This window comes from Lactuca virosa, chromosome 4, assembly GCF_052849685.1.
Source record: "Lactuca virosa cultivar CGN04683 chromosome 4, Lactuca_virosa_CGN04683_v6, whole genome shotgun sequence".
Classification (NCBI taxonomy): domain Eukaryota; kingdom Viridiplantae; phylum Streptophyta; class Magnoliopsida; order Asterales; family Asteraceae; genus Lactuca; species Lactuca virosa.
In genome coordinates, this window is record NC_136429.1 from 394,389,482 (window position 1) to 394,405,118 (window position 15,637).

The 15,637-nt window shown below is 37.4% G+C and overlaps 1 protein-coding gene across 1 annotated transcript; it reads right to left on the reverse strand.

Moving 5' to 3' along the window:
- Nucleotides 1-720: 720 nt before the first annotated feature.
- Nucleotides 721-3,208, reverse strand: LOC145108830 (protein ALTERED PHOSPHATE STARVATION RESPONSE 1-like). The gene is made up of 4 exons (XM_079045921.1): nt 2,276-3,208; nt 1,957-2,186; nt 1,658-1,866; nt 721-1,545 (listed from the first exon to the last, which is right to left on the reverse strand). Exons 1-4 carry the CDS (start codon nt 3,033-3,035, stop codon nt 804-806), a joined length of 1,941 nt encoding a protein of 646 aa, XP_078902047.1. The 5' UTR covers nt 3,036-3,208; the 3' UTR covers nt 721-803.
- Between the last annotated feature and the right edge of the window lie 12,429 nt (nt 3,209-15,637).

Genomic DNA, 15,637 nt, shown 5'->3' on the forward strand with positions numbered 1-15,637 from the left:
AAGTCCATGGACTCCTTTCCTTAAGCCCTTGGACGAAAACTCCTAGATCCTTCTAGGATTTTCGTTCAAGCCTTAATAAAGGTGATCCAATAGCCCAAAGTCTCAACTATCAAATAATTACAAAACAGCCCCTGTACTTTTAATTAATTCCTTTAATCCCGAAATTAATTCCTAATTAATTTCTGATTAAATACTAATTAATAATATGATTCCAAATTATTATATTAATCATATAATATAATAAATAAATCATATTTATGCCCTAATCAACCTCTCTCCTCAACTGTCATCCTATCTAGTCACCCGTGTGAAGGCAACCCAAAAGGACCATGCTCACAATCGGGTCAAGTACATACCAAAATAGTTATGGACTTAGACACTAATCCAACAGTTACAACTCTCCCTCACTTGAATCAGACTTAGTCCTCTATAATAAATGTTCAAAATATAACCATTTGTCATTCTTTTTGGTTATTTTAAGGTGATTGTAAATGTATCACATATGGGTATAAATTTCCTTCATTTAAGAAAATACAAATGTTACATGTAAGATTACCGTTATTTTATTGATTAATTTTTGTAATTAATAATGGTGATTAAGAAAGTATAAAATCACAAGAATTGATTTTCGCTCTCTAAAATAATCTTTAGTTATCATCTTTCATTTTAGTTTTTCAAAGATCCAAAACCGAAAACGAAATCAATATGAAGACAAACACGTTAAACCGCAAAGAGATCAAATCTATATTATTTGTGTTCCCAAGATACATATGAGCAAAAATGACATTTTACAAACCACAACCTCATCTTTCATGAATCAATTTTGTTCCCGATGTTGCATTTCGTGCAACATCATCGTACTTCCTCACACAAATCTCGCAAAATTCCGTTAAAGAATCAAAAACCGAAGAAAATCCCATCTGAAATCCCACCAAAATAACTCGCCGCGTTTCCTCAACACAATCCTTATGTTTCGCCTTTTCGGTTTCCACCATCTTCCTAAAACTGTCAAATTTATCTTTTTTCTCGGCTAAAACATCAACTTTATTTTTCACATTCAACGGCTTCAAGTTTATTATATTCCTCTCTTCCTTCTCAAAACCAACCAATCGTTTCTCCATTTCCACAACAAGCCGGTCAACTTTTTGCTGTTGATGCTGCTCGAACCCTTGTTGGGCCCACAGAGCCCGAAGGTCTTTAGAGAACCTTTTCATGGCATATGTCACGGCTTTATCGGGCAAATTCTTTGTAACGATTAACCAATCACGGGAAATGGTGAATACGGGTGGTGGTGTGGCGGGTTCGGGGATGGGGGTTAGGGTTCGGTTTGACCATTCGGTCAATGATTCAATGTATGCTTTTATGGAGTCAATGTAACTCGAAAATGTAGATTGCCAATTTTGGATTTCAGCCTCGAGTTGGAGAGTTGCGAGATGACGTGATCGGTCATTGGCGAGAGCGGCGGTTGGGAATGATTTGACTTCGAACATCGTGCGGCTTTGCATTTTGTGTGATTCCAACATCGATTTCCATGTTTTTGTTAGCCTGCAACATCGGTTTTAGCACCATTTGACTTTATAAAGTGAAAGGAAAGTTCCAACTTCGAAATTGATATAAATTTTTGTGTTTCAGAGTTTCAGTAGTGAAAGATTCTTACCCATGTAGCAATTCGATGAGCTGTGGCTGAAGTTCGTCGTCTCTCACCTTCTCAATTCGTTTCGAGATGGAATTACAGATCTTTATGCTGACCAACATTCTGGAGTACAAATCGTTGACTTGGTCTTCGACTCCATGCTTGTTGCTACCATTTTCACCACTTAATTGGGAAGATTTTCGATCGTAAAGCTTCTTAATTTCACTACCAGCCTATAAAATGTAGAAATCATCGATAATAACTCAACAAATGCAAAAGATTTGAGGTTTTATGATTCAACGATCTGTTATCTGTTATAATACCTTAACTTCATCGTAAAGCTTCTTCTCCCAAGCGTATAACCTCCCTAATGTCGATAAATGGCTGCCGGATTCCATTCCTCCGGTCTCCTCGAAGATATCACTGCTACTGTTGATTCCCGTCCATGTGGATGAACTCCGGGAGCTGCTAGAAAGAAGACTTCTACACGATGGTGATCTGGTTATCGCCGATTTGTGCCATGCGATCGATGGAATAAACTTCTCGGAGCTTTCTGTCAGTGGAAGAAAAATTAGATCGAATTGACTTTTGGTGAATGGTGAATTGCGATGGATGGGGTAAAAGGTTTTTAAACAGTAATACCTTTTGAATGAAGATGATCAAGAGGACCCACATTGGAGAATTCGAGCATTTTTGAGAATTCAACACCAGATTCATAAGCTTTTAGAAAATGATCTTCGACGTCTTTTAGTGCGTCCAACAGTTCCCTCCCATTATCATCTTCATTAGATAGTGATGGTGTATGTGTATCAATCACCTTCAGGCTCACGTTAGCATCCGCCGCCGCAACCTTCACATCCTCCGCCTTCCGTTTTTGACCCTCATCCTCGTGCTCACCACCAACATCATTCACTATCATATTCTGAAACGGATTGAAAAAATCCCACCCACCAAATTCATCCGGATTCTGCTCATGACCTGATGACGTCACTACAGGTGGTGCAGGTGTGGGGTCCACCATACCATCATCATAGAAATGCTCACAAACTGAACCGTTACTCTCCTCCTCCGTCTCTTCCGCCTCTTCTTCTTCAACGACTTCTGTCACGGCTTCCGGAATCGCCGTGGGTTTGGATTGAGTAAGGTGCAGGTTCGTAGAGGGCTCAGGGAAGGTGATGAGGAATCGGGAAGAAGGAGACGAAGAATGCCGGGCGACGAACAACCGGAGGGCTAATGCGACGGCGTAGAGTGACTGATTGTACTTAAAATGTGCTCCGGCAAGCGCGTACCGCCGATCCACGGCGGATTTCATCAGTCTCTTCCTCTCCCTGCACACCGACACCAGTAAGTCATCGTCGTCTTCGCCGGCGGCTGATTTTCGGAAGGAGACAACACAACCCATGTGTGAATGTGGATTGAAAAGGCAAAATGGTTGGTGGATTGTGATAGGGGTGAATTGATGATAATTTTTTTGGATGATTTGTAAAAACGACGAAACATCTACAAATGAAAACCGAAATGAACCCAACAGGGTCGTTTGGGAAGAAAGTGACAAAGAACACAAATAGCCCAAGTTTTTAGTTGACGACAACCTGTATTATTAATTGAATTTATGATAGCTATTTTGATTCAAGAAATTATAGCTTAAAAGTTATACTCATTTTGTTTGGATATAAAAAAAAATACATGATGTTCTTAAAAGTTCTAAGAGTTTCTAAATTTTAGAAAGATCATAGTACTAGATTAATGGGTTTTTAAGAAAAATTATTTTTTTATGGTTTCGGTAATTATTAAATTAGCTTAATATATTAGTATATAAACAAATTTACATATTAAAACATTTAGCGTTTAATTAATTAGATAAACTTAAACTATAAATTTTACAATTTAAATTAATAATTTAACAACAGATTGATTTTTGAATTATATATCTTCATCTTTTATTTAAATGATAGTTTATTGTATTATAAATTTCGGCAAAATGTAAAATATTAGAATTATAAGTACTCGACAATATTCAATTATTTGCAATCAACTCATAACATTATTTTACTATTAGTGATTTTTTTTATATTAATCACTTTTAATGTATTACCATTTTTTGGCTCATTTTATTAAAAAATGTCTCAAAACTTAATTTTATGTACACGCATAAAATATCTGCAAACATATTAATTCAACTATATTACACTGTAAACTATTATTTACTCTGTTATTTTCATAAAACTCTTCTTATATTTACATAGTATATGAAAAAGTCCCAACTTTTTTTACTTTAACTTTTTTATCTTTCACCAAAATTTTACAAAGTTCTTAGTTTAAATTATGAATAAAAATAAGCCTCATTAAACTCTATAGAACAGATGATCAAAGTAATTATAACCACTTATTTGTCACAAAACAATGCTGACTAACATCATTCTAAACTCATCATCGTCCATATAATTTGTCTCACACAAATTTATGTCACAGATATTATAAGATATTCAATTATATGTTTAGGACGTTATTATAATCTATCTAAAAGTGACGATTAACATCAGTCTATCAAATGATTTGTTGAACAAATTATGTGTTGAACTTCTTATTATAATCTATCTAAATGTGGTAAAATCATTTCGTCAATTACTTCACATGTGTTTGTTTGTCTCGAAATTCACTTTTATGATTGCTTTTCGTTTGACACATGAATGTTTAAAATGAAGTTATGGTTTAAATGTCATACCAATACATAACATTATGATTTTATACTATGTCAAGTAATGCAATGATAGACTTGTTTGAACTCTTTTGTACAAAGATGACAATGTTATTCTCCATCTACATCATAGAAAGTAGTTTTTGAAAGTGTAACAAATGGTTAGAACCACATAACTTTTCACGATTAAGATATTTTTAGGATGAAATCTAGATAGGTGGAGGAGAGTTTTAATGCCTCTTTCGGATATATTTTACTTGATTTAAAGACTTAAGGAAAGTCTGATATTGAACATGGATGTAACACGTTCTTTTGGTAGTTGCGAAGTGACGGATGCACGTCCGGCACAACACGTCTACATATTGGCGCGACGCGTCGCTGCAATTAGCCTAATCCAAATCTTGGGACTTGAGTCCTAGTTAAAGTCACCTCCTAGGGTTTCCTTTCTTATCCACCTCCATCCTCTAGAAAACCCTAGCAACTCAAACCCTAGCCTCCTTCCTTGATTCATGTGCTTTTGGAGTCTTGAAAGTGAAACTTGGAGAAGAATAAGGAAGGTATATTTGGTGTTACGAAAAAAATATTCAATGAAGTTTCAACCTTCATATCACTTCTAATTGCTTTGTAAGTAACAAAGCTTCAACCTTTAAAAACATATCATAACATTCTTTATTTCAAAAGAATAATATTAAAATAGAGTTTAATTATAAAGACCAGTGGAAGCCTCAAAAAACAATATAACTCTGATGCAAATGTCTAGTCACGTCGCGTCCTTCACTCTCGCACGTGAACAACCTGAAAAATATTTAACTTAACAACGTAAGTATAAAGCTTACTGAATTTCCCATTATACCACATGTTCCACCACACATACAATACATATCACAAAAATTCCACAACTCCACATACATATAACTATACAATCCCTGCCATCATACAATCGTCGACTCTCAGCCATCAAACAATTTGTAGGCTCTCAGCCATCATGCAACTACATGTTCTCAATGTTGGGTTTTATTCAAAATCGTTTTCCCAAAAATGCTAAAAATGGAAAAAGAAGATTTAAAAATAGAATAAACTTAAAACTCTTTTTAACCCACCAATGATTATTTTGCAAAGCATGGAAAGATTAAATCAACCACAAAAAAGGAAAAAGATTACAACCTTTGAAGACTTTGATTCTCATGGGGGATTGGAAGTTGATGAAGTGAGGCAAGAAGCTCCAAAGTAGAAGCTCTCTATATGTATCCACCAAGCAAGGATCAACCTCTAAAACATGTAGCTCTTCACTTGTATTAAGTTTTTCTTAAGCCATTGAAACTTATAGCAAATAAGTCTTAAAGGAGAAGAAACTTAATTATCAAAGAATATGCACCAAAGTTCAAGACATGGAGAGGGGAGAGAGGAAAGAAGCCCATGACTTTTAGAGAAAACAAAAGAGACGAATTCTAAGAAAAAACTAGCTAGTTTTCCTCCTTGCACTTTCTTATATACTAACACATGCATGGGAAGGACCATACTTCGATTATGTGTACAAGTAACCTATTGTAAGAGAGCATGTGTGGAATAAGAAGTCAAAAACATAGTCTCCTAACTCAATGAAGAGTTCACGAAAAGATGAAAAAAGGTGGGGACAAGATGTGTTTTTCACTTAAGTCCATAACTAGTTAGTTATATTCCAACTAAATGACTTACTCTAATTGCCCAAAAAGTTGTACATAACATTTATATTTTGTTTTCTTTTATTATCATTTCCTATAAATAATAATTTCCCAATTAGTTGTTAAAATTTTATTTTCATAAAATAATAATTCTCCAACTAAATACAAGTGTTGATAATATTTATTAATAATCAAATTACTTTAATAAATAATCAATTAATAGTAACTTGCTATAAAGTGTGACCCTATAGGAACATATGTCATTAGCAAATTGATGGGTTTAAGCCAAAAGAACATCCTATGTGCTCATACAAACCCTAAAGCTTGAATCTAGGTTTCTCTATTGTACATGCAATTCATCTAAGACTTATTAACCCTAGATCTAGCATACATATTTCGAAATTATCATAAGAAATCAGATCTAGATGATTACATCTTCAACAATGGCTTGAATCTTCTTGTCTTGGAGCTTAGAGTCACAAATGTCACTCCTCTAATGGCTTACAAACACCACAAGCAAGAGGATGCTAATTGAGAGAGGGGAGGAAGATCAATTTCGGCTATGAACTCTTCTAGGGTTTCCAGTGGCCGAAATCTGATGCCCTAGGAGTCTTATTTATACTGGTGCTGCTAGGGTTTCAATCAAAACCCTAATGGACAGCTTAGGCCTTAAGCAGTCCAAGGAAGCTTCTGGAATAGGGCCCTTATGGCCGAAATTAGGATGGACACATCCCTAATTTCGTCCATGCCTAGTCCATAAGGCTTCCCAGCCCAATATTCAACTATCACACATTTGACAGTATAACTCCCATTTATTTAATTAATGTCTTTTAGCCATAGAATTAATTCTTAATTAATTCTTGTCTAATATTAATTAAACTATATGATTTATTCTTTAATATATTATTCATATAATATATTAATAAACCATAATAACCTCTCTCTATCTCCATAAATCACCCTGTCAAGTTGCTCTGGTGAAGGCAACCCAAAAGGACTATGCACAACTGGGTCAAGTACATACCAAATATAGTTACGGGCTTAGAAACTAATCCAACAGTCTCCCACTTGGATAAGTCCAGTAACTACAAATGTAAGTACAATCCGATTACCAATCATAGCTCTCAAAGACGCTGTCGAACTCTGATCTTATCAGTAACCTGTCCTTTAGATAAGGGATCATATAGTCCTCCGTTCTAGAGATCGTGCGGATAATTACATGGAACATATTCATACTTGTTGTCCAACAGTCTGTTTCTCGAACTCTGATTCGTCTGACATAGAACTTAATTGAACACATCAATTCACTCCTGACCGGGCCCGACACATAAGTCAAACCGAATCATCGAGGGGTCCAGATATCGCTTTTATCCTCTTAGGATAAAAGGAACAGATAAACTTCGACTTATATGCATTTGCCATTCACTCATCAAATCATGCACAACAATGTGTTTTATAACATCAAGTTACTGATGCGTTTACGCATTATCAATGCACAACCAACTCGCAAATGATAAACCATATATCTAGGTTTTAAGACCATATGATATTATTGTCTTGCGATCACTCGTGATAAATTCCATGAAGTGATACCAGCAAGCGCGAGTTTAATCCAATGCTCAAATCAAATTCATAAGCACTCATGCACGTTGCAGCAAACCTTTGCTATGTCTAATACACTTTAGACAATCTACAGACCAATTCATGACAATCTTCTTTCATACCTACTCCCAAAGTATGAATAACTGTGGAATGTTTGAATAATCTTATTATTCAGGAAGTCAAAACATGAAAAGTGAAACAACAGGTAAATAATCAACATAAGACAGTAACTTTACTTATAAATAATACTCTTTTGTTTAATCATCAAATGTAAATTACATTTATCTATTACATGTTTCGAAGCTATCTAATCTAAACTAATATCGTCCTTCGGCCCGATGCTCCTAGCGTGCTGCAAGTGCTTAACCCTACTCAGTCCCTTTGTAAGGGGATCTGTTGGGTTATCCTCCGACAATACCCTCTTCACTACGAGGAGTCCTTCTTCCACCCGATGTCGAATAAAGTGATATTTTCTGTCGATATGTCGAGATCTACCACGATCCCTCGGTTCCTTGGTCAAGGCAACCGCTCCTTCATTACCACAGAAAATTTTCATGGGCTCCTTTATGGTTGGCACAACTCCTAGGTCTCCAATGAAGTTCTTCAACCATATCGCCTCCTTTGACGCTTCGCTCGCCGCTATATACTCTGATTCACACGTTGAATCAGCTACGGTTTCCTGCTTGGAACTTTTCCAAGTCACTGCTCCTCCATTCAAGGTAAAGACCCAACCCGACTGCGAACGATAATTGTCCCTGTCGGTTTGAAAACTGGCGTCACTATACCCTCGCACCCTTAAGTCATCACTCCCACCGAGGACTAGAAACCATTCATTGGTCCTCCGAAGGTACTTAAGAATATTCTTGACTGCGGTCCAATGTGCTTTGCCAGGGTTCCCTTCATATCTGCTGACCATGCTCAAAGCGAAGGCCACATCAGGGCGAGTACAAGTCATAGCATACATAATCGAGCCAACTACGGAAGCGTATGGTACTCGGCTCATCTCTGCTATCTCAACTTCGGTACTCGGGCTTTGAGTCTTACTCAATTTGGAATTACTTTGGATCGGTAACTCCCCCTTCGTAGAATTCTCCATACTAAAACGCCTTAGTACCTTGTCCAAGTAAGTATTCTGACTAAGTCCTATCAGTCTTTTACTTCTGTTTCTCACTATCCTTATTCCCAAAATATAGACAGCCTCTCCGAGGTCCTTCATAGCGAAACACTTCCCAAGCCAGGACTTGACTTCCTGCAGTGTCGGTATGTCGTTTCCTATGAGTAGTACGTCTTCGACATACAATACGAGGAAGCTAACTATACTCCCACTGGCTTTGACATATACACATGATTCATCTTCGCTTCGCAGAAAACCAAACTCTTTGACTTTCTCGTCGAAACAAAGATTTCATCTGCGAGACGCTTGATTCAATCCATAAATGGATTTTTCAAGCTTGCACACTCTATTGGGATGCTTCGCATTGACAAAACCCTCTAGCTGACTCATGTAAACATCCTCAGCCAACTTCCCATTAAGGAAAGCGGTTTTGACATCCATCTGCCATATTTCATAGTCATGAAATGCAGCAATGGCTAGCATCACCCTAATAGACTTTATCTTCGCAACTGGTGAGAAGGTCTCATCATAGTCAACTCCGGGAGTTTGAGTAAAGCCCTTCGCAACCAATTGTGCCTTATAAGTGTACACATTCCCATCCATGTCGGTGTTCTTCTTGAAGATCCACTTGCACCCGACCGTCTTACGACCAGGCACATTATCAATCAAGCTCCAAACGTGGTTATCGTACATGGACTGAATCTCGTTGTCCATCACCTCCTTCCACTTTGCAGACTCCGGGTCTGCCATGGATTCCTTATAGTTGTTAGGTTCGTCCAAATTCACTAGTGTACTATCAATAATAAACGTATCCCCTTCTGTAGTAATATGAAAACCATAAAACTGGGGTTGAACCCTAACTCTTTCGGAACGTCTAAGAGGTAAGGACTCGTCAATCGGTTCAACCAGAGTTTCCTCCTCGGGTTGAGCGCCAGCGTTAGAAGTTCCTTTATCGCTCGACTCTTGAATCTCTTCAAGATCGATTTGCCTCCCACTGTCCCCTTGGCTTATGAGTTCTCGTTCTCGGAAAACCCCTCTCCTCACAACGAAGACAACATTGTCACTCGGCCTATAGAAGAGATATCCAAAGGACTTCTGCGGGTAGCTGATGAAAATACACCGCTCACTCCGAGGCTCGAGCTTGTCGTGAGTATCTCGTCTTACGAAAGCCTCACAGCCCCAAACCTTGATATGTGCCAACGAGGGAGCTTTCCTTGTCCACATCTTGTGAGGTGTTTTGGCAACCTTCTTCGTAGGGACTAAGTTAAGGATATAGGCGGCAGTCTCTAAGGCATACCCCCAGAATGAGATAGGTAGTGAAGCACGACTCATCATGGAACGAACCATGTCTAGCAAGGTTCGATTACGCCTCCCAGCCACACCATTCAACTGCGGTGTCCTAGGTGGCGTCAATTGCGTAACGATTCCGCATTCCTTGAGGTAGTCATTGAATTCAAGACTTAGGTACTCTCCACCTCGATCAGATCGAAGCATCTTGATTTTCCTGCCCAACTGATTCTCCACTTCTTGTTTAAACTCTTTGAACTTTTCAAAGGTTTCTGACTTGTGCTTGATTAAGTAGATATACCCATATCTGCTATAATCATCGGTGAAAGTCACATAGAAGCGACTCGCATCCCTTGTGGGGGATCTAAAGGGCCCACACACATCGGTGTGTATGAGATCCAATAAATCCTCACCCCTTTCACAAGTGCCAGTGAAGGGTGACTTGGTCATCTTTCCAAGTAAACAAGACTCGCACACGTCATCGTCCCTAAGGTCGAATGACTCCAACACTCCATCCTTTTGGAGTTGGGCTATGTGTTTCTTGTTGAAATGTCCAAGACGACAATGCCACAAGCATGCTTTATCCAAACTATTGGAAGAATCAATACACAACACATCATTTCCTAAATTGTCTACAACCATCACAGTTTCATATATTCCATTACAAGGCAATGCTTCAAAATAAAAAACACCATTAAGATAAGCATTAATAGAACCCTTTTCATTATCAAATGAATATCTAAAACCTTGTCTATACAAACCATGAAAAGAAATGATGTTTCTTGCCATATCTGGCGAATAGCAACAATTATTTAAATTTAATCCTAATCCATTACTAAGCACTAAAGAGTAAACTCCAATCTTGGTGACAAGCAACGATCTTCTGTTCCCCATGATCAAGTTTATCTTCCCATGCTCCACATCCCTATTTCTTCTTAGGCCCTGCAAATCAGAACAAATATGAAAACCACATCCTGTATCAAGTACCCAAGAAATAGCATGTGATGAATCATTAGATTTAATAGTGTAAATACCTGCGTAGGACGGCTTGATCTTTCCATCCTTAATATCTTGCAGATATTTCGGGCAGCTTCGTTTCCAATGCCCTATTTCGTGGCAGTGGTGGCACTCTGTCTCCTTGGGATTGGAGTTGGGTTTAACATAACCAGCCTTGGTTCCACTAGAAGAGGTGCCATCATGGGACTTTCCGTTATGGTGGCTCTTTGAGGGAGCATTCCTCTTCTTAACCTTCCCTTGCCCAATTGCCAAGACTGGAGCAGCAGCAGGAGTAGGAGTTGATGCAACATATTTGTCTTTGAGGTTTCTCTCAGCAGTCCTCAGCAAGCCTTGAAGCTTGCTCAAAGTGACCTCCTCCTTGTTCATGAGGTAGGTCATGCGGAACTGGTTGTAGCAGGGAGGCAAGGAGTGAAGGATGATGTCAATTGCCGGCTCTTCATCAAAGTTCACATTCAACTTTAGCAGGCGATCGACATATCTCTTCATATTTTGTAGATGAGCAGTAAGGGACTCTCCATTACCCATTTTGGCAGTGATCATCGAAGTGATGATCTCGTACCTTTCTTGCCTAGCGCTTTGGTGGTACCGGTCCAGCAGATCTTGATGCATCTCATAAGGATACATGTCCTCATAGGACTTCTGTAGTTCTGCAGTCATAGTCGCCAACATGATGCAATGGACTTTCGTAGCATCACGCTCATGGGCCTCAAAGGCCGCGATCTCTTTAGCAGAGGCAGTGTTGATGTTAATTTCCTTCAGCTTCTCATCAAGGACATACTCCTTGTCCTCGTAACGAGTGACCATTCGAATGTTACAGATCCAATCATTGAAATTGGACCCGTGAAAGATCACTCTCCCACACAAGTTGATGAGTGAGAATGAGCCAGAGGAACCAGAAGCATTGTTGTTTGCGTTCGACATCTGAAATAGAAAAGAGACAAGTTTGATTAGAAATGAATCCCCAGTTAAACACCCAAATGAGAATATAGGGCTAGGATCCAAAAACATTATTTACAAATTAGAAGAGGGATTTCGTAATCTAACATGCAAATAATTTGAAGGTAAGTGAATGACGATTCACTAATTTTCCACCATGAAAAATGAAAAAGAGATTAAGTTTTAAATGTATTGAAAACTCCTAGTTCTTTTGAGATTCATTGAACTTTTCAATGGCACGTTTAAATCTCGATATGCCCCTCAAGTTTGTGACTGGGATGCAGAGGATCACAAAGCGGATGTGAATAACCATGCAAATGTACACGGTGCCCTTAATGTTACAGTCACCTATTCGACGTGTCGGTTAACCACACATGCTCCATTGAACTATGACAAACATCGAGTCACCCTTTTCCACCTTTGCTTAGAGCCCAATTAGTATGTCGGTTAACCACACACGCTCCACTAACGTCTTAGCAATGGTACAAAGTGTAATTTCATGGAATTGCATCAATTCACTTTTGCCTAAAGTAACTAAGATTGGGAATTTTGTAAAAAATAACATTTAGTTACTTTATTAATTCATTATACTTTTAATGAGGAAAGGGTTGCCCTATCCTACCCGTTCGGCTAACGACCCTCCACCAATCAAGGAAGCGGTGGGTGAGAGTGGACACCCATTAAACGGCCATTTTATAGGCCATAACCTTATACCCCCTTATAGATCGGCTTCGTGAATGAGACCTACAAATGGTAAGACTAGCATTTAAGTTATATATATATATATATATATATATATATATATATATATATATATATATATATATATATATATTAATCTTATAATAAATATAGTACAAGGTTGAATTTTAAACTTGTAAAATTCTAGGGTTTGAAATTTAAATAATTCAAATTAAACTTTTAATTAAAATTTAAATTTCAAAACTTGAGGGCAAGTTTTGAACTTTTCAAAACACATAGGATCAAATAGCATATAATTTAAAATTAAACATTTAATTTAATGATTATCTAAATTTGACCTATTCCATTTTATTCACAAGATAATTCATCAAATAATTTAAATAATCAAATTTTATCATATAAAGAATTTATTATTCAAATAATTGGTAATTATCTTTTGTTTTGGTAAGGATAATCACATAATAACAATAAAATTCGTATTTTATTAGTTAAAAACATTTTTGGTAATTATCCTTCAGCAAAACAGCAAGAAAGCTCGGTTTTCCCTCTGTCTGACTCCCCGACTCGCCGAGTCACTAACTAGACTCGCCGAGTTGGGCCAACTCCCCGAGTACAGCTAGTGACTCACCGAGTTAGGTCAGGCAGAGGGCAGAAAAACGATTTTCAGTAAGGATGAACATACAAGGCATCAATGCAATAGAAACCAAACAAAGCTCTGATACCACTAATGGGTTTAAGCGAAAAGAACATCCTATGTGCTCATGCAAACCCTAAAGCTTGGATCTAGGTTTCTCTATTGTACATGCAATTCATCCAAGACTTATGAACCCTAGATCTAGCATACATATTTTGAAATTATCATAAGAAATCAGATCTAGATGATTACCTCTTCAACAATGGCTTGAATCTTCTTGTCTTGGAGCTTAGAGTCACAAATGTCACTCCTCTAATGGCTTACAAACACCACAACAAAGAAGATGCTAATTGAGAGAGGGGAGGAAGATCAATTTCAGCTATGAACTCTTCTAGGGTTTCCAGTGGCCGAAATCTGATGCCCTATGAGTCTTATTTATAGTGGTGCTGCTAGGGTTTCAGTCAAAACCCTAATGAACAGCTTAGGCCTTAAGCAGTCCAAGGAAGCTTTTAGAATAGGGCCCTCATGGCCGAAATTAGGATGGAGACATCCCTAATTTTTTCCATGCCTAGTCCATAAGGCTTCCCACCCCAATATTCAACTATCACACATTTGACAGTTTAAGTCCCCTTTATTTAATTAATGTCTTTTAGCCACAGAATTAATTCTTAATTAATTCTTGTCTAATATTAATTCAACTATATGATTTATCCTTTAATATATTATTCATATAATATATTAATAAACCATAATAATCTCTCTCTCTCTCTCTCTCTCTCTATAAATCACCCTGTCAAGTTGCTCTACTGAAGGCAACCCAAAAGGACTATGCACAACTGGGTCAAGTACATACCAAATATAGTTACGGGCTTAGACACTAATCCAACACAAATATCATGTAAAAATGACTCTTGGTCATACAGATCTTTCAATGCCATCCCATAATCATATAAAAAGCTATTGTTAGTATTGACATATCACCTTATCAATGCATAGTCATACATAGTAGGGAAATAAGATAGCAGTCAAACAATTGGTCCTACCCGAATGCAATATATCAAAAAAGAACCACACAATAGGGCCAGATCAAGAGTCTAAGGGTATATATTTTAAACTATGTAAGAACCCTACGACATTCACTCAACGATCTACCAATATTAACAATATCCCAACCAAACAAACATGCCATATATACTAACACAAAACTATTATAGCCTATCTTATAATCGTATACTAATAGAACATATGCATCCTACCACACATTTAACATATAATGTCACACATAGTATAGTGAGAAAACTCACCTAAGTCTAATAATAGAATCTCAACAGCATCCTATGCAATGAAACAACTAGATGTAACCATACCTAACACTAAACTGAGACCAATCATTAGATAAATACGGAAATCAATCAAATTTGACCAAAAGTCAAATTTGTCAAAATTCAGCATTCAATGGTTAAAGTCAACAGATCAATTACCAAATGCACCACGACCAGCTATGGACGTGTCGCGTTCACTACGCGAGAAAACAGTCATTAACGGACTTTGAGAGATGTGTCACGAGCATCTAGGGAATGTGTCGTGTTTCCTAGCTTAACAACCTTTTTACTTAAGTCCTTAATCCCTTCAAACAAGGATTATAACACTTAGATTTGAATCAAACAAGGGTCATATAGGATAAATTTTCTAACTTTATCTAGATTCATGGCTCAAACAAGCACAATAACAAACCCTAACTCAAAATGAGCCTAAAATGGTCAAAAACCAACTTGCATGGGATAAAATGCACTCAACCATGCATTCTACTCCCATAAAAAAGGTCTAGAGAACATCCCTAACAACCTTTGGACTTGGAGTTTTCCAAACTCCTTGAAAATCATGACAAAAGGGACTAAAGAGTATGAAACACTTAAATCTAAGATAAAGAAGCATAAAGGTTGAAACTTTATACCTTTCCAAGGTCCAAAAGATGATAATAGTGTAGAAGCTTGGCTAGGTCTCGCTTTACTTGTACCAAAACCACCACCTTCTTTTTCAAATAGCACCAAAGAACACCAAAAATTAATAAGGATGGAAGGAAGCTACACTAGAGTTTTCGGAAAGGATAGAGGCTGATAAGAATGAAAACCTAGAAGTAACCTTTAACTAGGACCCAAAACATAAGGCCTTAGGGTTTTAAGTTGATTGTGGTGGCACACCATTCTACTTACTTAGACGTGTCGCGTTCTATGTGACATTTCACGTCGTCACCTTCAAAAATACGAGTCACACTTAAGGGTTTTTTCCTAAAAAGCTACATTCTTATATTCCTTAGGTTAACACCTAGCAATTCCGAAAACATGCGTTATAA